General features: G+C 53.7%; 1 protein-coding gene across 1 annotated transcript in view; it reads right to left on the bottom strand.

Annotated features, from left to right (window-relative positions):
• Nucleotides 1-3,948: 3,948 nt before the first annotated feature.
• The window catches only part of LOC147095635 (major histocompatibility complex class I-related protein 1-like), a 52,903-nt gene continuing 32,148 nt past the window's right edge, over nt 3,949-24,703 (bottom strand). The window contains exons 2-6 of the mRNA XM_085973677.1: nt 19,492-19,755; nt 6,520-6,624; nt 6,075-6,107; nt 5,403-5,447; nt 3,949-4,148 (exon numbers count right to left, since the gene is read on the bottom strand). Of these exons, the coding sequence (XP_085829803.1) occupies nt 5,404-5,447; nt 6,075-6,107; nt 6,520-6,624; nt 19,492-19,755 (446 nt within the window). The 3' untranslated portion in view covers nt 3,949-4,148; nt 5,403. The remainder of the gene's footprint in view (nt 4,149-5,402; nt 5,448-6,074; nt 6,108-6,519; nt 6,625-19,491; nt 19,756-24,703) is intronic.

Here is a 24,703-nt window from a genome sequence, read left to right as displayed (position 1 = left end):
TTTCCAAGACTGTCAGACTGTCACTGACCTCCTCTCCTCTGGAGATCTTCCCCCCACGGCCACCCACCTCATAGTCCCCCAACCCCGCACAGCCTGCTTCTACCTCCTTCCCAAGATCCACAAACAAGACTGCCCTGGTAGACCCATTGTTTCAGCCTGTTCTTGCCCAGCAACTTATCTCTTCCTATCTCGACTCTTTTTTCTCCCCTTGTCCAGTCTTCCCACCTACATTTGCGACTCTTCCGACGCCCTCCGCCACTTTAACAGTTTTCTGGCCCCAACCGTCTCTTTTTCACCATGGACGTACATTCCCTCTACACCTCCATCTCCGCCAGGATGGCCTGAGGGCGCTCCGCTTCTTCCCTGAACAGAGGCCCAACCAGTCACCATCCACCACCACCCTCCTCTGCCTGGCTGAACTTGTTCTCACAATTGAACAACTTCTCCTTTGACTCCACTCACTTCCTCCAAATTAAAGGTGTTGCTATGGGAACCCGCATGGGTCCTAACTATGCCTGCCTTTTCATGGGAGATGTGGAACATTCTTTGTTCCAGTCCTACTCCGGTCCCCTCCCTGACCTCTTTATCCGGTACATTGGTGCCGTTTCCTGCTTTCGCCCTGGACTGGAAAAGTTCATTCACTTTACTTCCAATTTCCACCCTTCCCTCACCTTCACATGTTCCATCTCCGACTTTTCTCTTCCCTTCCTTGACTTCTCTGTCTCCATTTCTGGCGATAGGCTATTAACAAACATCCACTGACTCCCACAGCTACCTGGGCTACACTTCCTTCCACCCCGCTTCCTGTAAGGACTCTATTCTATTCTCCCAGTTTCTCCGTCTCCGCCACATTTGTTCCGACGATGCCACCTTCCATACCAGTGCTTCTGATATGTCTTCCTGTTTCCTCAACCGAGGATTCCCCTCTACTGTAGTTGACACAGCCCTTGACCGTGCCCGTTCTATTTCCTGAACTTCTGCCTTCACCCCTGCCTCCCAGAACCACGATCGGGTTCCCCTTGTCCTCACCTTTTACCCCACCAGCCTCCACATTCAACAGATCATCCTCCACAATTTCCACCACCTCCAATGTGATCCCACCACCAAACACATCTTCCCCTCACCTCCCCTTTCAGCATTCCAAAGGGACCTCTTCCCTCCACAACACCCCGGTTCACTCCTCTATCACCCCCAACGCCCCTTCCCCCAACACATTCCCATGCAAACACAGGAGATGCAACACCTGCCCTTTTATCTCCTCCCTTCCCACTCTCCAGGACCCCAAACACCCCTTCCAGGTGAAACAGTGAATTATTTGTACTTCTTGCAATTTAATGCACTGTATTCGCTGCTCACGATGCGGTCTCCTCTACATTGGGGAGACCAAACGCAGAGTGGGTGACCACCTTGTGGAACACCTCCGTTCAGTCCGTAGGGGTGACCCTGAGCTTCCGGTCTTCTGTCACCTTAATTCACCGCTTCACTCCCACTCTGATCTCTCTGTCCTCGGCCTCTTACACTGTTCCAATGAAGCTCAACGTAAGCTCGAGGAACAACACCTCACCTTTCAATTAGGCACTTTACAGCCTTCTGGACTCAACATTGAGTTCAACAATTTCAGACTATAACCCCTGCCCCCATTTTTCAGGCTGTATGATTCTGCCATCCCCATTTGCAACATTGAATCTCTCCCGCCTCCTACCCTAGCACAGAATGTTCCTCCTCTCCCCTCCCCTTTTCCCTGCCTCTGCACCTGCTTAAAATCTGTTACATCTCCAGCCTTTTCCAGTTCTGATGAAGGGTCCCAGACCTGAACCGTTAACTCTGTTTCTCTCTCCACGGATGCTGCCTGACCTGCTGAGTGTTTCCAGCATTTTCTGTTGTTATTTAAGTACTTTTGAAGTGTGGTTGCTGTTAAATGTAAGGAAACATGGCAGCCAATATATGCACAGCAAGCTCCCACAAATAGTAATGTGATAATGACCAGATAATTTGTGTTTTTAGTGATGTTGATTGAGGGATAAATATCGGCCAAGACACCGGGTATAACTTTCCTGCTCTACTTCGAAATAGTGCCATGGGATCTTTTATGTCCACTTGAGAGAGTAGACTAAGTTTAACGTCTCATCCGAAGGACAGCTCCTACAACAGTGCAGCACTCCCTCAGCACTGCAGTGGAGTGTCAGTCTCGATTTAACGTCTCATCCGAAGGACAGCTCCTCCGACAGTGCAGCACTCCCTCAGCACTGCAGTGGAGTGTCAGTCTCGATTTAACGTCTCATCCGAAGGACAGCTCCTCCGACAGTGCAGCACTCCCTCAGCACTGCAGTGGAGTGTCAGTCTCGATTTAACGTCTCATCCGAAGGACGGCTCCTCCGACAGTGCAGCACTCCCTCAGCACTGCACTGGAGTGTCAGTCTCGATTTAACGTCTCATCCGAAGGACGGCTCCTCCGACAGTGCAGCACTCCCTCAGCACTGCACTGGAGTGTCAGTCTTGATTTTTGTGCTCAAGTCTCTGGAGCAGGACTTAAACCCACAACCTTCTGACTCAGCGGCGAGGGTGCTACCCACTGAGCCACAGCTGACAGTTAAGGGTTGGCTCAATAAGCACATGAGGGAGAAAGGAATAGAAGGATATGCTGATAGGGTGAGATGAAGAGTGCTGGGAGGAGGCTTGCGTGGAGTACAAATGCCGACATAGACCAGTTGGGCTGAAAGGCCTGTTCCTGTGATATAGACTCTAATTCTATACAGATTTCACAGTGGGAACAATCAGTTTTCTCGCTTCTCAGTTATTAAATACAAGAAAGATGGAACACTCTTTGAACTCTGGCTCACCTTCTCACTGGAGTGTCAGCCTAGATTTTTGTGCTAGAGTGGGACTTGAACCCACTGCCTTCTGACTGAGTGGCAAGGGTGCCCACTGAGCTGTGGCTGACGCTGTAAAACCAGGAGCCCATGTGCTTTTTTAACAGCCTTCTCAAATTGACCTGCCACCTTCAAAGATTTGTGCACATACACCCCCAGGTCTCTCTGTTCCTGCGCCTCCTTTAAAATGGTACCATTTAGTTTATATATGCCTCCCCTCAACCAAGTATCCAGACGGAGTCACTTCCACATGGAAGTACTGGAAATGACACACCCACCCAGATCTGTGGTGGGCCATCAAAGGCAGGAGCTACTGCTTGGGGAGGTGGAGCTGGACTGGGACTTGAAGGTTAATTGTCGTCAGCTTCCTGCATTCTAGGTCCTAATCTGGAATTCCGGGCTGGCATGGTGCAAGGACATTGCGGTCCGGCTAAAGCCGCCTTTTGTGACGACAGATGCAAAGTACTCATTGAATCTTCTCCAATAATCCCCCGTGTGACACCTTGTCAAAGGCTTTCCTAAAGTCCATGTGCATCACATTCACTGCATTTCCCCATCACCATGTCTGTCACCTCCCCCAAAGAATGCTATGAGCTTTGGCAAGCACGATCTTCCCTTTTGAAATCTGTGCTTGCAACTTATCGACTGTTATTATTTCCTCTTCCCCTAGATACCTGGTAACTTCATCCTTAAAACACTCAATTTTCCCCAATACAGCTTCATTAGTTTTGAACTGAGGAGTGTGCAGACAGAGACAGTAAGTGGAGTATGGACCTCCTTTATTGAAGAAATTGCAAGAAAGACAATCAGCAGGACCAGATCTCCTTTTGCAAAGCACAAGCACCCCGCCCCCCACACCCAAAAAAAACTCATGTACAAGTTCCCTAACCTCCCCCACGCCCTCCAATTTCAGCCCGTGGGACAGGGCAACATTTCCCAACACCCACACCCGGGGACTGTCCGAGGGAGCAGACCCCTGCTCTACACAGCCCACCTCGCAGTGAATGAATCGGCAGTGAGTAAATCGTAATCCTGGAGTATGTGCAGAGTAAACAGAGCAGAGCAAACAGAGCAGAGCAAAGCTCAAATCATCCGGCTCCAAAGAGAGAAATCCCAGACATTTAATAATCTGCAACTGGCACAATTTAAATTACAGAGTCACAGATGTGGAGCTGCCATCAGTCACTCGCCGTCACCTCGATGAAATCACACCCTTCCCGATCCTCTCATCAACTCCTGCTGCTGATCTCGGGGAACCAGCTGGGACACGGGAGGCCACTGGGGAAGAGAAATAGATTGTTACAGAGAAAGGAAAACCCATCAGACCCAGCAAACCCCTGCAAACACCAGCAGCAAAACTCCAGCAGCAAAACCCAGCAGATCCCTCCACCCCTCAAACACCAGCAGCTCTTGCCTGGATGAGTGCAGCTCCAACAACACTCAAAAAGCTCGACACCATCCAGGACAAAGCAGCCCGCTTTATTGGCACCCCATCCACCACCTTAAACATTCACTTCCTCCACCACCGTGGCTGCAGTGTGTACCATCTACAAGATGCACTGCAGCAACTCGCCAAGGCTTCTTCGGCAGCACCTTCCAAACCTGCGACCTCTTCCACCTAGAAGGACAAGGGCAGCAGGCGCATGGGAACACCACCACCTCCAAGTTCCCCTCCAAGTCACACACCATCCTGACTTAGAAGTATATCGCCGATCCTTCATTGTCGCTGGGTCAAAATCCTGGAACTCCCTACCTAATAGCACTGTGGGAGTACCTTCACCACACAGACTGCAGCGGTTCAAGATGGTGGCTCACCACCACCTTCTCAAGGGCAATTAGAGATGGGCAGTAAATGCTGGCCTTGCCAGCGATGCTCACACCCCATAAAAAAATAACAAAAACAGCAGACCCCCCACTCCAACACCATCAAAACCCATCAGTCCCACCCCACAACCACCAGAAAAACCCATCAGACCCACCCACAAACACCATCAAAACCCATCAGACCCACATCCAAACACCAGCAAAACCCATCAGACCCACCCCGAAACACCATCAAAACCCATCAGACCCACACCCAAACACCAGCAAAACCCATCAGACCCACACCCAAACACCAGCAAAACCCATCAGACCCACACCCAAACACCATCAAAACCCATCAGACCCACCCCACAAACACCAGCAATACTGAATCCTGGGGGAGCAACACCACTGGGAAATTCGACTCACCTGAGGAAATCGATTATCTGACAGGAAGCCACATCCAGGGTGAGAGGTTTCTGGACACCTTTACCCCAATCCCCTCCCCCACAAGATATCTCCAGCCTCAGACCGTACAGGGCCAGTCATCTCCAGAAGGCCAATCTCAGTGTTGGATTGTTCGGCCCAGTCTTTAGGGACTACACAGGGAGAGACATGCACTGTGCTCAGATTCCACCCGTGAGATTGTACAATAAACACCTGCTGTAATAGCCCAGTTAGAAGGCCAGGGAAAGATCTGCTCACACTATTGATCAACACTATTCATACCTCAGGCAGTGACGGAGGAGCAGGAGGATTCCCCTTTATCAGAAGCTGTTAATGGAAGGACAGGCATTAAAAAAACTGTTCATTGTCACAGAGACAGAGCCAGATACAGAGAGAGAGAGAGAGACAGACAGAGAGAAACAGAAAGAGGGAGAGAGACACAGAGCCAGAAACAGATAGACAGAAAGAGACAGAGCCAGAAACAGAGAGCCAGAAAGATACAGAGACAGAAAGAGAGAGACAGAAAGAGAGAGAGAGACAGAAAGGAGAGAGACAGAGACAGAAAGAGAGACAGAAAGAGACAGAGCCAGAAACAGAAAGAGACAGACAGAAACAGAGAGAGAGAGACAGAGCCAGAGACAGAAAGAGACAGAGCCAGAAACGGAGAGACAGAAAGAGACAGAGCCAGAAATAGAGAGAGAGACAGAAAGAGACAGAGCCAGAAACAGAGAGACAGAAAGAGACAGAGCCAGAAATAGAGAGAGAGACAGAAAGAGACAGAGCCAGAGAGAGAGACAGGCACAGAGACAGACAACAGAAAGAGAGAAAGAGCCAGACACAGAGACAGAGACAAACAGAGGGAGACACAGAGCAATAAACTGTTCAGTGTATCAGACACAGAATGAGCGACGATTCAGTTACGGAGATGCTGAGGATGTTTGATGGTCAGCTTACTGGTTGTCGGATTGTAGCTGCTCTTCCCTCCCCCTGTAAAGCAAGGAACGCTCAGTGAGTGACGAGACCCCGACAGACAGTCAGAGAGGAGGCTCACCCCCAACCTGGCACTCCCCACCCTGAGCACCTCCCCCAGCCTGGCTCCGCCTCCCAGAGACCCGCCCCCAACCTGGCTCCATCACCCAGAGCCCTGCCCCCTCACCCAGAGACCTTCACCCAGCACCCTGCCCCCTCACCCAGCGCCCCGCCCCCTCACCCAGAGCACCTCAACCAGAGCCCTGCCCCCTCCAGCCCAGTACACTTCCACTCACCACCAGGCTATCCCCCCAACCCTGTCCCGTGCCCCCCCTTACAGGACCCCTCCACCTCCAACCTGGCCCCTCCTCCCAATCCAGGCCCCTCCCTCCACCAGCAAGGACCTGCCCATTTTCTCCCCACTTCCTACCTTTCTTTTTGTAGATGACAACAGCCACAATGGTAAGAGCGATGAGCAGCCCGAAGGCCCCAATCACACCAACAAGGGCAGGGACGAGGGAATCAAACTTCGGTACTATGAGAGAGAATCAGAGAGAAAATCAGAGCGACGGACAGGGATACACCGTGTACTGTAATATCCCAGGATACACCGGGCCCTCGTACTGTAATATCCCAGGATACACCGGGCCCTGTCATACTGTAATATCCCAGGATACACTGTGTACTGTAATATCCCAGGATACACCGGGCCCTGTTGTACTGTAATATCCCAGGATACACCGGGCCCTATCGTTCAGTAATATTCCAGAATACACCAGGACCTGTTGTACTGTAATATCCCAGGATACACCGGGCCCTGTCATACTGTAATATCCCGGGCCCTGTCGTGCAGTAGTATCCCAGGATACACCGGGCCCTGTCATATTGTAATATCCCAGGATACACCGGGCCCTGTCATATTGTAATATCCCAGGATACACCGGGCCCTGTCGTACTGTAATATCCCAGGATACACCGGGCCCTGTCATACTGTAATATCCCAGGATACACCGGGCCCTGTCGTACAGTAATATCCCAGGATACACCGGGCCCTCGTACTGTAATATCCCAGGATACTCCGGGCCCTGTCGTACTGTAATATCCCAGGATACACCGGGCCCTGTCGTACTGCAATATCCCAGGATACAACGGGCCCTGTCGCACTGTAATATCCCAGGATACACCAGGCCCTGTGGTACTGTCATATCCCAGGATACACCGGGCCCGGTGGTACTGTAATATCCCAGGATACACCGGGCCCTGTCGTACTGTTATATCCCAGGATACACCAGGCCCTCTGTGGTGATTATTCTTGTTTTATAAGAAGCATTGTAATTGGTTGCCTGTTTTCCTGCCTTGAGAGATATGCTGTAAACCTATTGGTTAGTTGATGTCATGTGACCTGTGGTGGCCATCTTAAATTCAGTTCTCCACAGTCTGGTTGAGACTGGGCGCTTAAGATGTACTTGCTTGTTTTTAAGGTTAATAAAGCCTAGCTTTTGAAAGGCAACTTACTTTTCATTTCAATTTATTAACCTTATGCTATAATGGAACAATATCTTCGATTTCTTCGACCGGAACGATTTAATGCTGACCCTAATTCTGCAGGAGTGGATGATCAATGGAAACATTGGTATCGTACATTTAAAAACTTTTTGGGTGTGTTGGATCAGCAATCTCTGAAGTTGGATGTACTAATCAACTACATTGCTCCGGATGTGTACAAGTATATTTTGGACTGTGAAACTTATGAATTGGCTATTGCTACGTTGGAAAAGATTTTTGTTAAACCCAAAAATGAGGTATTTGCACGTCACCTTTTATCTGCCCGTAGGCAGCAGGCGGGAGAATCCTTGGATGCCTATTTACAGGCACTCCGGCGCCTTGGTGCTAACTGTAATTATAGGGCCGTGTCTGCAGAAGAATATAGGGAAGAGTCGGTACGGGATGCATTTATTAATGGATTACTGTCTAGATCAATTCGTCAGCGATTATTAGAATATAAGACCTTGGATCTTAAGAGTGCTTTTGAGCAAGCCTCTACATTGGATTTGGCTCAGAGAAGTTCGGATTCTTATGCTCCCTTTGATCGGCCTGCGACCGTGGTTTCAGCAGTTCCGGATGAAAGGGAATTATATGGATTTAATAGGAGTGGTTTACCAGATTCCGAAACAGTTTCTACTTCGGCAGCTGTTGCCTCTAGGATTCAGAAGTGCTATTTCTGCGGGAACGCCCGGCACCCCCGTTTGAAGTGCCCTGCCCGGGAGGCTGTGTGTAGTAAATGCGGTAAGGGAGGTCATTATGCATGTGTTTGTAAATTGGTTGCCTCCTCTGCGACCATTCAGCCTTTAGATAGGGCGTTTATTGCATCAGTTTCTGCCGCCTTTTCCCATGGCCTAAACAAAGCTATAGTTATGGCCCAAGTTAATGGGTTAGAAGTGAAGGCCCTTATAGATACGGGCAGTACTGAGAGCTTTATAAGTCTTCAGTTTGTGAGGGAGAAGCGTTTGAAAATTTCGCCTGTTTCCTATCAGGTGTGTATGGCTCAGACGACTCTCACCTCACAAGTAGCTGGTTGTTGCCTTGTGAAATTAATTCTTTTAGGTAATACGTATACTGATATACGCCTATTTGTTCTGCCTAATCTCTGTGCGGATATTTTGATTGGTCATGATGTGCTTCAATTACATGAGTCCCTCAGTCTTTCTTTCGGAGGAACTAAGCCACCTTTGTCTATTTGTGGATCAACTTCTTTATCCATTTCTCCATTATCATCTTTTACCAATTTGATGTCGGACTGTAAGCCAATTGTTACCAAGTCAAGAAGGTATAGCAGTCAGGATAAAGAATTTATTAATCTTCATAATGCTTTGTGCCATCCTGGTGTTACGAGGATGATACACTTCGTACGCAGTAAGAAATTGCCCTTTTCAGTTGAAGATGTCAAGCGGATGACTTCGTCATGCTCTGTTTGTGCCCGGTGTAAACCGAATTTCTCTAAGCTCCAACGAGTTCATCTTATAAAGGCTACTTTTCCCTTTGAACGCCTGAGCATTGATTTTAAGGGGCCCCTTCCTTCAACGACTCAGAATCGATATATATTTACTGTTGTGGATGAGTTTTCAAGGTTCCCTTTTGCTTTTCCTTGTGCAGATGTATCAGCTGCTACAGTTATTAAATGTCTGACTCAACTTTTTGTCATCTTTGGGATGCCTGCGTATATCCATTCGGATCAGGGAAGTTCTTTTATGTCTTCCCAGTTGAAGGAATACTTCCAGAGTCGGGGAATTTCTACTAGCAGAACTATCCCGTATAATCCCCAGGGTAATGGACAGTGCGAACAATACAATGGGGTGATCTGGAAGGCAGTTATGTTGGCTTCGACATCTCGGAACCTTGAGAATACACAATGGGAAATGGTATTGCCTGATGCCCTGTATTCCATTAGATCATTGCTTTCAACGGCTACTAATGTGACTCCCCATGAAAGGCTTTTCAACTATCCGCGGAGATCCACTACGGGATATTCGGTACCTTCATGGCTTACTATGCAGGGACCTGTGCTGCTCCGACGCCATGTTAGACTGTCAAAGTATGATCCTTTAGTGGAGGAGGTGGAGCTATTGGAGGCAAATTCCCAATATGCTCACATTCGATTCCAAGATGGGAAAGAAAGTACGGTTTCGGTTAAAGACTTAGCTCCTTGTGGTGGCCAGCCCTCTTCTGAGGATATTAACAATAGCCATAATTTAGATAATGTTGATGTCGTCACAGATACTATGAATATTTCCAATCCTATTGCAGACATTTACAATTCTCTTAGTCTGCCCTCGATGGATGTTCATGACCCTCCCAGTTTACCTTCTAATGGGACTTCCAATTCAGGAACCGTTGATAATCAGGATATTGATAGCCTCCCTGCAGAAGATATTTCTGTGTCTCCTGGTGTGGGAGGGCAAGGAACTTTACCAAGGTTAAGAAGGTCGACACGAACAAGATATCCGGTTGACCGATTAAAAATGGACTTTTAAAATAATTTGACAGTAAAATTTTAAAATTGTTGAAATATTGTACATGTATTGTTTTAGTCATAAATAACTAATTGTAGATTGTAAAGGCTACCTGGGTTGAAGTATATTTTAAAAGGAAGGGTGAATGTGGTGATTATTCTTGTTTTATAAGAAGCATTGTAATTGGTTGCCTGTTTTCCTGCCTTGAGAGATATGCTGTAAACCTATTGGTTAGTTGATGTCATGTGACCTGTGGTGGCCATCTTAAATTCAGTTCTCCACAGTCTGGTTGAGACTGGGAGCTTAAGATGTACTTGCTGGTTTTTAAGGTTAATAAAGCCTAGCTTTTGAAAGGCAACTTTCTTTTCATTTCACCCTCGTACTGTAATATCCCAGGATACACCGGGCCCTGTCGTTCTGTAATATCCCAGGATACACCGGGCCCTCGTACTGTAATATCCCAGGATACACCGGGCCCTATCGTACAGTAATATTCCAGGATACACCAGGCCCTGTCGTACTGTAATATCCCAGGATACACCGGGCCCTGTCATACTGTAATATCCCAGGATACCCCGGGCCCTGTCGTGCAGTAATATCCCAGGATACACCGAGCCCTGTCGTACTGTAATATCCCAGGATACACCGGGCCCTGTCGTACTGTAATATCCCAGGATACACCGGGCCCTGTCGTACTGTAATATCCCAGGATACACCGGGCCGTCGTACTGTAATATCCCAGGATACACCGGGCCCTGTCGTACTGTAATATCCCAGGATTCACCGGGCCCTAGTACAGTAATATCCCAGGATACACCGGGCCCTGTCGTACAGTAATATCCCAGGATACACCGGGCCCTCCTACTGTAATATCCCAGGATACCCCGGGCCCTGTCGTGCAGTAATATCCCAGGATACACCGGGCCCTGTCGTACTGTAATATCCCAGGATACACCGGGCCCTGTCGTACTGTAATATCCCAGGATACACCGGGCCCTGTCATACTGTAATATCCCAGGATACACCGGGCCGTCGTACTGTAATATCCCAGGATACACCGGGCCCTGTCGTACTGTAATATCCCAGGATACACCGGGACCTGTCGTACTGTAATATCCCAGGATTCACCGGGCCCTCCTACTGTAATATCCCAGGATACACCGGACCCTCTCATACTGTAATATCCCAGGATACACCGGGCCCTGTCGTACTGTAATGTCCCAGGATACACCGGGCCCTCGTACAGTAATATCCCAGGATACACTGGGCCCTGTCCTACAGTAATATCCCAGGATACACCGGGCCCTCGTACTGTAATATCCCAGGATACAACGGGCCCTGTCGTACTGTAATATCCCAGGATACACCGGGCCCTGTCGTACTGTAATATCCCAGGATACAGCTGGCCCTGTCATACTGTAAAATCCCAGGATGCACTGGGCCCTGTCGTATTGTAATATCCCAGGATACACCGGGCCCTCGTATAGTAATATCTCAGGATACAACGGGCCCTGTCGTACTGTAATATCCCAGGATACAACAGGCCCTGTCGTACTGTAATATCCCAGGGTACACCGGGCCCTCGTACAGTAATATTCCAGGATACACCGGACCCTGTCGTACTGTAATATCCCAGGATACACCGGGCCCTGTCGTACTGTAATATCCCAGGATACACTGGGCCCTGTCGTACTGTAATATCCCAGGATACACCGGGCCCTGTCGTACTGTAATATCCCAGGATACACCTGGCCCAGTCATACTGTAAAATCCCAGGATGCACTGGGCCCTGTCGTATTGTAATATCCCAGGATACACCGGGCCCTCGTATAGTAATATCTCAGGATACAACGGGCCCTGTCATACTGTAATATCCCAGGATACAACAGGCCCTGTCGTACTGTAATATCCCAGGGTACACCGGGCCCTCGTACAGTAATATTCCAGGATACACCGGACCCTGTCGTACTGTAATATCCCAGGATACACCGGGCCCTGTCGTACTGTAATATCCCAGGATACACTGGGCCCTGTCGTACTGTAATATCCCAGGATACACCGGGCCCTGTCGTATTGTAATATCCCAGGATACACCAGGCCCTCGTACTGTAATATCCCAGGATACAATGGGCCCTGTCGTACTGTAATATCCCAGGATACACCGGGCCCTGTCGTACTGTAATATCCCAGGATACACCGGGCCCTCGTACAGTAAAATCCCAGGATACACTGGGTCCTGTCGTACTGTAATATCCCAGGATACACCGGGCCCTCGTCCTGTAATATCCCAGGATACGCCGAGCCCTGTCGTACTGTAATATCCCAGGATACACCGGGCCCTCTGTGGTAAACCACTGTTATTGCTGCTTACTGTTGTTGTTGTTGCACACTGTTGTATCTAGGCATGCCTCGGCATGCCTCAGCTGGCTCCGCCCCTGGCTCCACCCACACGCCCAGGTATAAAGGTGACTGCTCTGCAGCCCCCTGCCTTCTTGGAGACCAGTCAACCACGAGAGGCATGCTCTGTTCTTTGTTAATAAAAGCCTTTTAGTTACTCTCCTAACTCTCCGTCTTTTATGAGTAATTGATAGCGCATCAATTTTATTAACAAAAACAAAATGTCGGCGCCAAACGCTGAGCAGCAGGCGCTGCAGCAAACGACGGCACCAAACGCTCAGAAGCAGGCGCTGCTGCATGCCCTCAGACCAACATGCCTGGACCTAGACCCTCAAGAGGCGGGTTCGTCTACCAAGTTCGCACAATGGCTGCGTTGCTTCGAAGCTTATCTGGAAACCTCAGCCGTGACACTAGATGGAAACAAACTAAAAATCCTGGCCTCCAAGGTGGGCCACCAAGTCTACACGCTCATCCAGGACGCGACTACCTATGCGGCGGCTATCGAACTGCTAAAAGGACAATACACACGCCCGGTAAATACGGTTTATGCCAGACACCTCCTGAGATCCCGCAAACAGCATTCCGGGGAATCGGTGGAGGCATTCCTACGGGCACTACAGATACTCGGCCGAGCCTGCGATTGTAAAGAGGTATCGGCCGCGACACACACGGAGGGACTTATCCGAGATGCTTTCGTTGCGGGCCTCAAGTCCGACTACTCCCGGCAGAGACTGTTGGAGAAGGGCGAAATCGACCTGAAGAAGGCAGTGTCCCTCGCGCTCTCAGTAGACGCGGCCCACCGGAATATGGACGCATTCTCCCCTAACCACTCCGCACCATGGACGCCGCAACCTTGGGTCATGGGACCGCCACCCCCGGCACCAACTGCTGCAGCGATGTCCAAGGGCCCGAAATGTTACTTTTGTGGCCAGGCAAAACACCCCAGAGCACGCTGCCTGGCGAAAAACGCTACCTGCTCTGGCTGCGGGAAGAAAGGACACTACGTCAGCGCCTGCAAAGGTAAAACCGCTAACGCCAGCAGCTCCGTGTGTGAACCGTGGGGGCAGCCATCTTGTCCGCCATCTTGGACACCTCCAGCCGCGTGGGGATCGGGATCATGGGCGCAGCCATTTTGTCCGCCATCTTCAATCGCGGGTGACCCGGACCCAACCACCGCCTTGTCTGACGACCACAGCGACTCGCTCGACCATACGCTGGCCTCCGTGACGCTGGACCAATCTCTCCCTCACCAACTGTCCAAGTCCATGATGGACATTACGGTAAATGGCCGCGCCACTACCTGCCTTTTCGACAGCGGGAGCACGGAGAGCTTTATCCACCCCGACACGGTGCGCAGTTACTCTCTCCCGGTCCTGCCAACGCGCCATCAGATCTCTATGGCTTCCAAATCCCATTCAGCAGACGTCAGTGGCTACTGTGTAGTGACCCTTTCAGTAAGGGGCACAGAATACAAAAATTTTAAACTTCTTGTCCTGCCCCATCTCTGCGCTGCCGTTCTACTGGGGTTGGATTTTCAGTGCCACCTTAAAAGTGTCACATTAGCGTACGGCGGACCCCTCCCCCCACTCACAGTCTGCAGCCAGCAGCTTTTAAATCGCCCGCCGCGCATCATTTGCAGCCTCTCCACGCTTAAAGTCCCCCCCCCCCCCTTGTTCGCTAACCTCACCCGCGACTGTAAGCCCATCGCTACCAAAAGCAGGCGGTACAGTGCCGGGGATAGGAGCTTCATTAAATCCGAAGTAGCAAGACTCCTGAAGGAAGGGATTATTGAGGGTAGCACTAGCCCATGGCGAGCACAAGTGGTGGTAGTGAAGTCTGGCGAAAAACAGCGCCTAGTTATTGACTACAGCCAGACGATCAATCGCTACACCCAGTTAGATGCATACCCACTCCCCCGCATATCTGACATGGTCAATCAGATAGCACAATACCGGGTGTTCTCGACGATTGATCTGAAGTCGGCATACCACTAGCTCCCCATCAGGGCTGAGGACCGCCAGTACACAGCTTTTGAAGCTGACGGTCGTCTCTACCACTTCCTCCGAGTCCCCTTCGGCGTCACCAACGGGGTTTCGGTCTTCCAAAGGGAGATGGACCGAATGGTTGACCAGAACGCGCTGCAGGCCACCTTCCCCTATCTAGACAACGTCACCATCTGCGGCCATGACCAGCAGGACCATGACGTTAACCTAGAGAAATTCCTCCGTACGGCCCAGCGGCTGAATCTAACATACAACAAGGACAAATGTATGTTTCGCACCACGCGCCTTGCCATTCTTGGCTGCGTAGTGGAGAACGGAGTCATCGGCCCCGACCCTGACCCCGACAGAATGCGCCCCCTTATGGAGCTCCCCCTCCCCCACTGCCAAAAAGCACTGAAGAGATGCCTAGGGTTTTTCTCTTACTATGCTCAGTGGGTGCCCAACTATGCGGACAAAGCCAGACCCCTCATCAAGTCCACCTCCTTCCCCCTGACAGCAGAGGCATGTGCAGCCTTCACTCTCATAAAAGGAGATATTGCGAAGGCCACAATGCATGCAGTGGATGAGTCCATCCCTTTCCAAGTGGAGAGCGACGCATCCGACTTCGCCCTAGCTGCAACCCTTAACCAGGAGGGGAGACCCGTGGCCTTTTTCTCAAGGACCCTCCAGGGCCCCGAGATTCAACACTCCTGTCGAAAAGGAGGCCCAGGCCATTGTGGAAGCGGTGCGACATTGGAGGCATTACCTGGCCGGAAAACGATTTACCCTGCTCACTGACCAGCGTTCAGTGGCTTTTATGTTTAATAATAAGCAGAGGGGCAAAATCAAGAACGACAAGATCTTGAGGTGGAGAATTGAACTCTCCACCTACAGTTACGAATCTTGTACTGGCCCGGGAAACTCAATGAGCCCCCAGATGCCCTATCACGTGGTACATGCGCCAACGCGCAGGTTGATAGACTGCAGACCCTCCACAATGACCTCTGCCACCCGGGGGTCACCAGGTTCTTCCATTTCATCAAATCCCGTAACCTGCCCTACTCCATCGAGGAGGTCAGGACCATGACCAGGAACTGCCAAATCTGTGCCGAGTGCAAACCGCATTTTTATAGGCCAGACAGAGCAAGCCTGATCAAGGCCACTCGCCCCTTCGAGCGCCTGAGCGTCGATTTTATAGGGCCCCTCCCCTCCTCTGACCGCAACGTGTACTTCCTCAACATAATTGATGAGTACTCCCGTTTCCCGTTTGCCATCCCTTGCCCAGACATGACCAGTACCACGGTCATTAAATGTCTGAATGACCTTTTCGCCTTGTTCGGCTTCCCTAGCTATTTCCATAGCGACCGGGGCTCATCCTTTATGAGCGACGAACTCCGTCAGTACCTGCTCACGAGAGGTATTGCTACAAGCAGAACCACCAGCTACAACCCCCGGGGGAACGGCCAGGTGGAAAGAGAGAACGCGACGGTTTGGGAGGCCGTCCTCTTAAACTTAAAATCAAAGGGCCTCCTGACCTCTCGCTGGCAGGAGGTCCTCCCTGCGGCGCTCCACTCCATTCGGTCACTGCTTTGTACGGCCACCAATGCCACCCCCCATGAAAAAATGTTCACTTTCCCCAGGAAGTCCACATCGGTGACCTCGCTACCGACATGGCTGACGTCTCCAGGACCCGTCCTAATGCGGAAGCACGTGAGGTCCCATAAAACGGACCCCCTGGTCGAGAGGGTGAGCCTCCTCCACGCCAACCCCCAGTATGCTTACGTGGCATACCCGGACGGGCGGGAGGACACAGTCTCCATACGAGACCTCGCACCTTCGGGTGCCCCTGAAACACTACCATTGCCATCCACCACCACCCACAACCCAACCCCTGTAGACGGCATGCCGCAGCCCCAGGACCCGTCATTGACCACCCAACCACTCAATGAGACGCCAGATTCAACGTTGGATGCTGCACCATCACCGCCGCCACCACGACGATCAGGACAGCATACAAGGCCACCTGATAGACTTACTTACACGAACCTGTAGTACACTTCACCCCGCCGGACTCAAATTTAAACAAGGGGTGAATGTGGTAAACCACTGTTATTGCTGCTCACTGTTGTTGTTGTTGTTTTTGTTGCACACTGTTGTATCTAGGCATGCCGAGGCATGCCTCAGCTGGCTCCTCCCCTGGCTCTACTCACACGCCCAGGTATAAAGGTGACTGCTCTGCAGCCCCCTGCCTTCTTGGAGACCAGTCAACCACGAGAGGCATGCTCTGTTCTTTGTTAATAAAAGCCTTTTAGTTACTCTCCTAACTCTCCGTCTTTTATGAGTAATTGATAGCGCATCACCCTCATACTGTAATATCCCAGAATACACTGGGCCCTTGTTCTGTAATATCCCAGGATACACCAGGCCCTGTCGTACTGTAATATCCCAGGATACACCGGGCCCTCGTACTGTAATATCCCAGGATACACCGGGCCCTCGTACTGTAATATCCCAGGATACACCGGGCCCTCGTACTGTAATATCCCAGGATACACCAGGCCCTGTCGTACTGTAATTTCCCAGGATACACCGGGCCCTGTCGTACTGTAATATCCCAGGATACACCGGCCCCTGTCGTACTGTAATATCCCAGGATACAACGGGCCCTGTCGTACTGTAATATCCCAGGATACACCGGGCCCTGTCGTACTGTAATATCCCAGGATACACCGGGCCCTTTCGTACTGTAATATCCCAGGATACAACGGGCCCTGTCGTACTGTAATATCCCAGGATACACCGGGCCCTGTCGTACTGTAATATCCCAGGATACACCGGGCCCTGTCGTACTGTAATATCCCAGGATACACCGCGCCCTGTCGTACTGTAATATCCCAGGACACACCGGGCCCTATGGTACTGTAATATCCCATGATACACCGGGCCCTGTGGTACTGTAATATCCCAGGATACATCGCGCCCTGTCGTACTGTAATATCCCAGGATACACCGGGCCCTGTCGTACTGTAATATCCCAGGATACACCGGGCCCTGTCGTACTGTAATATCCCAGGATTCACCGGGCCCTGTCGTTCTGTAATATCCCAGGATACACCGGGCCCTCGTACTGTAATATCCCAGGATACACCGGGCCCTATCGTGCAGTAATATTCCAGGATACACCAGGCCCTGTCGTACTGTAATATCCCAGGATACACCGGGCCCTGTCATACTGTAATATCCCAGGCTACCCCGGGCCCTGTCGTGCAGTAATATCCCAGGATACACCGGGCCCTGTCGTACTGTAATATCCCAGGATACACCGGGCCCTGTCGTACTGTAATATCCCAGGATACACTGGGTCGTCGTACTGTAATATCCCAGGATACACCGGGCCCTGTCGTACTGTAATATCCCAGGGTACACCGGGCCCTCGTACTGTAATATCCCAGGATACACCGGGCCCTCGTACAGTAATATCCCAGGATACACCGGGCCCTGTCGTGCAGTAATATCCCAGGGTACACCGGGCCCTCGTACTGTAATATCCCAGGATACACCGGGCCCTCGTACAGTAATATCCCAGGATACACCGGGCCCTGTCGTGCAGTAATATCCCAGGATACACCGGGCCCTCGTACTGTAATATCCCAGGATACACCGGGCCCTGTCGTACTGTAATATCCCAGGATACACCGGGCCCTGTCGTACTGTAATATCCCAGGATACACCAGGCCCTGTCGTACTGTAATATCCCAGGATACACCGGGCCCTCGTACTGTAATATCCCAGGATACACCGGGCCCTGTCGTACTGTAATATCCCAGGATACACCGGGCCCTGTCGTACTGTAATATCCCAGGATACACCAGGCCCTGTCGTACTGTAATATCCCAGGATACACCGGGCCCTGTCGTACTGTAATATCCCAGGATACACTGGGCCCTGTCGTACTGTAATATCCCAGGATACACCTGGCCCTGTCATACTGTAAAATCCCAGGATGCACCGGGCCCTGTCGTTCTGTAATATCCCAGGATACACCGGGCCCTCGTACTATAATATCAAAAGGATACACCGGCTCGATTACTGCCCTTTATAAATGGTGTGAGGATTTTAACACATTGAATGTTAATAATTATTTTGCGCTCTCTGTAGCCTGGGCCCCAACCTGTCCTGGGCCAGGAGCTCAGCACTGACCCTCCCCCCTGTGGGTCTGTCCTGGGCTGGGAGCTCAGCACTGACCCTCCCTCCTGTGGGTCCGGGCTGGGAGCTCAGCACTGACGCTCCTGTGGGTCTGTCCCGGGCCATGAGCTCAGCACTGACCCTCCCTCCTGTGGGTCTGTCTCGGGCTGGGAGCTCAGCACTGACCCTCCCCACTGTGGGTCTGCCCCAGGCTGGGAGCTCAGCACAGACTCTCCCTCCTGTGGGTCTGTCCCGGGCTGGGAGCTCAGCACTGACCCTCCCCCCTGTGGGTCTGTCCCGGGCTGGGAGCTCAGCACTGACCCTCCCCCCTGTGGGTCTGTCCCGGGCTGGGAGCTCAGCACTGACCCTCCCCCCTGTGGGTCTGTCCCGGGCTGGGAGCTCAGCACTGACCCTCCCCCCTGTGGGTCTGTCCCGGGCTGGGAGCTCAGCACTGACCCTCCCCCCTGTGGGTCTGCCCCAGGCTGGGAGCTCAGCACTGACTCTCCCTCCTGTGGGTCTGTCCCGGGCTGGGAGCTCAGCACTGACCCTCCCTCCTGTGGGTCTGTCCCGGGCTGGGAGCTCAGCACTGACCCTCCCTCCTGTGGGTCTGTCTCGGGCTGGGAGCTCAGCACTGACCCTCCCCACTGTGAGTCTTTCTCGGGCTGGGAGCTCAGCACTGACCCTCCCTCCTGTGGGTCTGTCCCGGGCTGGGAGCTCAGCACTGACCCTCCCTCCTGTGGGTCTGTCCCGGGCTGTGAGCTCAGCACTGACCCTCCCACTTTGGGTCTGTCTCAGGCTGGGTCACTTCTATCAGTGAGAGAGTCTTACCATAAACCACCACCACCATCTCCTCCAGACCACTGTGCTCCACCTGACAGGAATACACGGCCTGGTCCTTGGGGTCAAACTCCACCCCTTTCTGGATCTGGTAGGTGCTGTCGTGATTGGGCAGGATCCCACTGGACTGAGTCTCATCGACCAACAATCCATCTCTCCAAAGAGTCACCTCGATGGCTTGAGGATAAAACCCGGTGATGACACAGGAGAGTCGGTTAGCTTCCCCCGGACGGAAAAAGGACACGATGGGGGCGACTGAGAGAGAAAGAAAGGGGAGTTAGTAAAGGACCCCGAGTTAGAGAGTCACTCCCCTCACTCACCGACTCTCAGTCCCTCCTCATTCACCGACTCTCAGTCCCCCCTCACTCACCGACTCTCAGTCCCCCCTCACTCACCGACTCTCAGTCCCCCCTCACTCACCGACTCTCAGTCCCCCCTCACTCACCGACTCTCAGTCCCCCCTCACTCACCGACTCTCAGTCCCCCCTCACTCACCGACTCTCAGTCCCTCCTCATTCACCGACTCTCAGTCCCCCCTCACTCACCGACTCTCAGTCCCCCCTCACTCACCGACTCTCAGTCCCCCCTCACTCACCGACTCTCAGTCCCCCCTCACTCACCGACTCTCAGTCCCCCTCACTCGCCGTCTCTCAGTCCCCCCTCACTCACCGACTCTCATTCCCCCCTCACTCACCGACTCTCAGTCCCCGCTCACTCACCGACTCTCAGTCCCCCCCTCACTCACCGACTCTCAGTCCCCCCTCACTCACCGGCTCTCAGTCGCCCCTCACTCACCGACTCTCATTCCCCCCTCACTCACTGACTCTCAGTCCCCCCTCACTCACCGACTCTCATTCCCCCCTCACTCACACACTCTCAGTCCCCCTCACTCACCGAATCTCAGTCCCCCCTCACTCACCGACTCTCAGTCCCCCCTCACTCACCCACCCTCAGTCCCCCCTCACTCACCAACTCTCAGTCCCCCCTCACTCACCGACACTCAGTCCCCCTCACTCACCGACTCTCATTCCCCCCTCACTCACCGACTCTCAGTCCCCCCTCACTCACCGACCCTCAGTCCCCCCTCACTCACCGACTCTCAGTCCCCCCTCACTCACCGACTCTCAGTCCCCCCTCACTCACCGACTCTCAGTCCCCCCTCACTCACTGACTCTCAGTCCCCCCTCACTCAGCGACTCTCAGTCCCCCCTCACTCACCGACTCTCAGTCCCCCCTCACTCAGCGACTCTCAGTCCCCCCTCACTCAGCGACTCTCAGTCCCCCCTCACTCACTCTCAGTCCCCCCTCACTCACCCACTCTCAGTCCCCCCTCACTCACCGACTCTCAGTCCCCCTCACTCAGCGACTCTCAGTCCCCCCTCACTCACCGACTCTCAGTCCCCCCTCACTCACCGACTCTCAGTCCCCCCTCACTCACCGACTCTCAGTCCCCCCTCACTCACCGACTCTCAGTCCCCCTCACTCACCGACTCTCAGTCCCCCTCACTCACCGACTCTCAGTCCCCCCTCACTCACCGACTCTCAGTCCCCCCTCACTCACCGACTCTCAGTCCCCCCTCACTCTCCGACTGTCAGTCCCTCCTCACTCACCGACTCTCAGACCCTCCTCACTCACCGACTCTCAGTCCCCCCTCACTCACCGACTCTCAGTCCCCCCTCACTCACCGACTCTCAGTCCCCCCTCACTCACCGACTGTCAGTCCCTCCTCACTCACCGACTCTCAGTCCCTCCTCACTCACCGACTCTCAGACCCCCTCACTCACCCACTCTCAGTCCCCCCTCACTCACCGACTCTCAGTCCCCCCTCACTCACCGACTCTCAGTCCACTCACTCACTCACCGACTCTCAGTCCCCCTCACTCACCGACTCTCAGTCCCTCTCACTCACCGACTCTCAGTCCCCCCTCACTCACCGACTCTCAGTCCACTCACTCACTCACCGACTCTCAGTCCCCCTCACTCACCGACTCTCAGTCCCCCCCTCACTCACCGACTCTCAGTCCCCCCTCACTCACCTACTCTCAGTCCCCCCTCACACACCGACTCTCAGTCCCCCCTCACTCACCGACTCTCAGTCCCCCCTCACTCACCGGCTCTCAGTCGCCCCTCACTCACCGACTCTCATTCCCCCCTCACTCACTGACTCTCAGTCGCCCCTCACTCACCGACTCTCATTCCCCCCTCACTCACACACTCTCAGTCCCCCTCACTCACCGACTCTCAGTCCCCCCTCACTCACCGACTCTCAGTCCCCCCTCACTCACCGACTCTCAGTCCCCCTCACTCACCGACTCTCAGTCCCCCCTCACTCACCGACTCTCAGTCCCCCCTCACTCACCGACTCTCAGTCCCCCTCACTCACCGACTCTCAGTCCCCCTCACTCACCGACTCTCAGTCCCCCCTCACTCACCGACTCTCAGTCCCCCCTCACTCACCGACTCTCAGTCCCCCCTCACTCACCGACTGTCAGTCCCTCCTCACTCACCGACTCTCAGACCCTCCTCACTCACCGACTCTCAGTCCCCCCTCACTCACCGACTCTCAGTCCCCCCTCACTCACCGACTCTCAGTCCCCCCTCACTCACCGACTGTCAGTCCCTCCTCACTCACCGACTCTCAGTCCCTCCTCACTCACCGACTCTCAGACCCCCTCACTCACCCACTCTCAGTCCCCCCTCACTCACCGACTCTCAGTCCCCCCTCACTCACCGACTCTCAGTCCACTCACTCACTCACCGACTCTCAGTCCCCCTCACTCACCGACTCTCAGTCCCCCTCACTCACCGACTCTCAGTCCCCCCTCACTCACCGACTCTCAGTCCACTCACTCACTCACCGACTCTCAGTCCCCCTCACTCACCGACTCTCAGTCCCCCCTCACTCACCCACTCTCAGTCCGCCCTCACTCACCCACTCTCAGTCCCCCCTCACTCACCGACTCTCAGTCCCCCCTCACTCACCGACTCTCAGTCCCCCCTCACTCACCGACTCTCAGTACTCCCCTCACTCACTGACTCTCAGTCCCTCCTCACTCACCGACTCTCAGTCCCCCCTCACTCACTGACTCTCAGTCCCCCCTCACTCACCCACTCTCAGTCCCCCCCTCACTCACCGACTCTCAGTCCCCCTCACTCACAGACTCTCAGTCCCCCCTCACTCACCGACTCTCAGTCCCCCCTCACTCACTGACTCTCAGTCCCCCTCACTCACTGACTGTCATTCGCCCCTCACTCACTGACTCAGTCCCTCCTCACTCACACACTCTCAGTCCCCTCACTCACCGACTCTCACTCCCCCCTCACTCACCGACTCTCAGTCCCCCCTCACTCACCGACTCGCACTCCCCCCTCACTCACCGACTCTCAGTCCGCCCTCACTCACCGACTCTCAATCCCCCCTCACTCACCGACTCTCAGTCCCCCTCACTCACCGACTCTCAGTCCCCCCTCACTCAGCGACTCTCAGTCCCCCCTCACTCACCGACTCTCAGTCCCCCCTCACTCACCGACTCTCAGTCCCCCCTCACTCACCGACTCTCAGTCCCCCTCACTCGCCGTCTCTCAGTCCCCCCTCACTCACTCTCAGTCCCCCCTCACTCACCCACTCTCAGTCCCCCCTCACTCACCGACTCTCAGTCCCCCCTCACTCAGCGACTCTCAGTCCCCCCTCACTCACCGACTCTCAGTCCCCCCTCACTCACCGACTCTCAGTCCCCCCTCACTCACCGACTCTCAGTCCCCCCTCACTCACCGACTCTCAGTCCCCCTCACTCACCGACTCTCAGTCCCCCTCACTCACCGACTCTCAGTCCCCCCTCACTCACCGACTCTCAGTCCCCCCTCACTCACCGACTCTCAGTCCCCCCTCACTCACCGACTGTCAGTCCCTCCTCACTCACCGACTCTCAGACCCTCCTCACTCACCGACTCTCAGTCCCCCCTCACTCACCGACTCTCAGTCCCCCCTCACTCACCGACTCTCAGTCCCCCCTCACTCACCGACTGTCAGTCCCTCCTCACTCACCGACTCTCAGTCCCTCCTCACTCACCGACTCTCAGACCCCCTCACTCACCCACTCTCAGTCCCCCCTCACTCACCGACTCTCAGTCCCCCCTCACTCACCGACTCTCAGTCCACTCACTCACTCACCGACTCTCAGTCCCCCTCACTCACCGACTCTCAGTCCCCCTCACTCACCGACTCTCAGTCCCCCCTCACTCACCGACTCTCAGTCCACTCACTCACTCACCGACTCTCAGTCCCCCTCACTCACCGACTCTCAGTCCCCCCTCACTCACCCACTCTCAGTCCCCCCTCACTCACCCACTCTCAGTCCCCCCTCACTCACCGACTCTCAGTCCCACCTCACTCACCGACTCTCAGTCCCCCCTCACTCACCGACTCTCAGTACCCCCCTCACTCACTGACTCTCAGTCCCTCCTCACTCACCGACTCTCAGTCCCCCCTCACTCACTGACTCTCAGTCCCCCCTCACTCACAGACTCTCAGTCCCCCCTCACTCACCGACTCTCAGTCCCCCCTCACTCACTGACTCTCAGTCCCCCTCACTCACTCACTGTCATTCCCCCCTCACTCACTGACTCAGTCCCTCCTCACTCACACACTCTCAGTCCCCTCACTCACCGACTCTCACTCCCCCCTCACTCACCGACTCTCAGTCCCCCCTCACTCACCGACTCTCACTCCCCCCTCACTCACCGACTCTCAGTCCGCCCTCACTCACCGACTCTCAATCCCCCCTCACTCACCGACTCTCAGTCCCCCTCACTCACCGACTCTCAGTCCCCCCTCACTCAGCGACTCTCAGTCCCCCCTCACTCACCGACTCTCAGTCCCCCCTCACTCAGCGACTCTCAGTCCCCCCTCACTCACCGACTCTCAGTCCCCCTCACTCGCCGTCTCTCAGTACCCCCTCACTCACCGACTCTCAGTCCCCCCTCACTCACCGACTCTCAGTCCCCCCTCACTCACCGACTCTCAGTCCCCCCCTCACTCACCGACTCTCAGTCCCCCCTCACTCACCTACTCTCAGTCCCCCCTCACACACTGACTCTCAGTCCCCCCTCACTCACCGACTCTCAGTCCCCCCTCACTCACCGACTCTCAGTCCCCCCCTCACTCACCGACTCTCAGTCCCCCCTCACTCACCTACTCTCAGT

This window comes from Somniosus microcephalus, unplaced genomic scaffold (genome assembly GCF_052327205.1).
Source record: "Somniosus microcephalus isolate GS21.2 unplaced genomic scaffold, FLI_Smic_1.0 unresolved_chr1, whole genome shotgun sequence".
NCBI classification, from domain to species: Eukaryota; Metazoa; Chordata; class Chondrichthyes; order Squaliformes; family Somniosidae; genus Somniosus; species Somniosus microcephalus.
The sequence above is the reverse complement of the archived record's forward strand: the minus strand, read 5'-3'. Positions and strand labels throughout refer to the sequence as shown.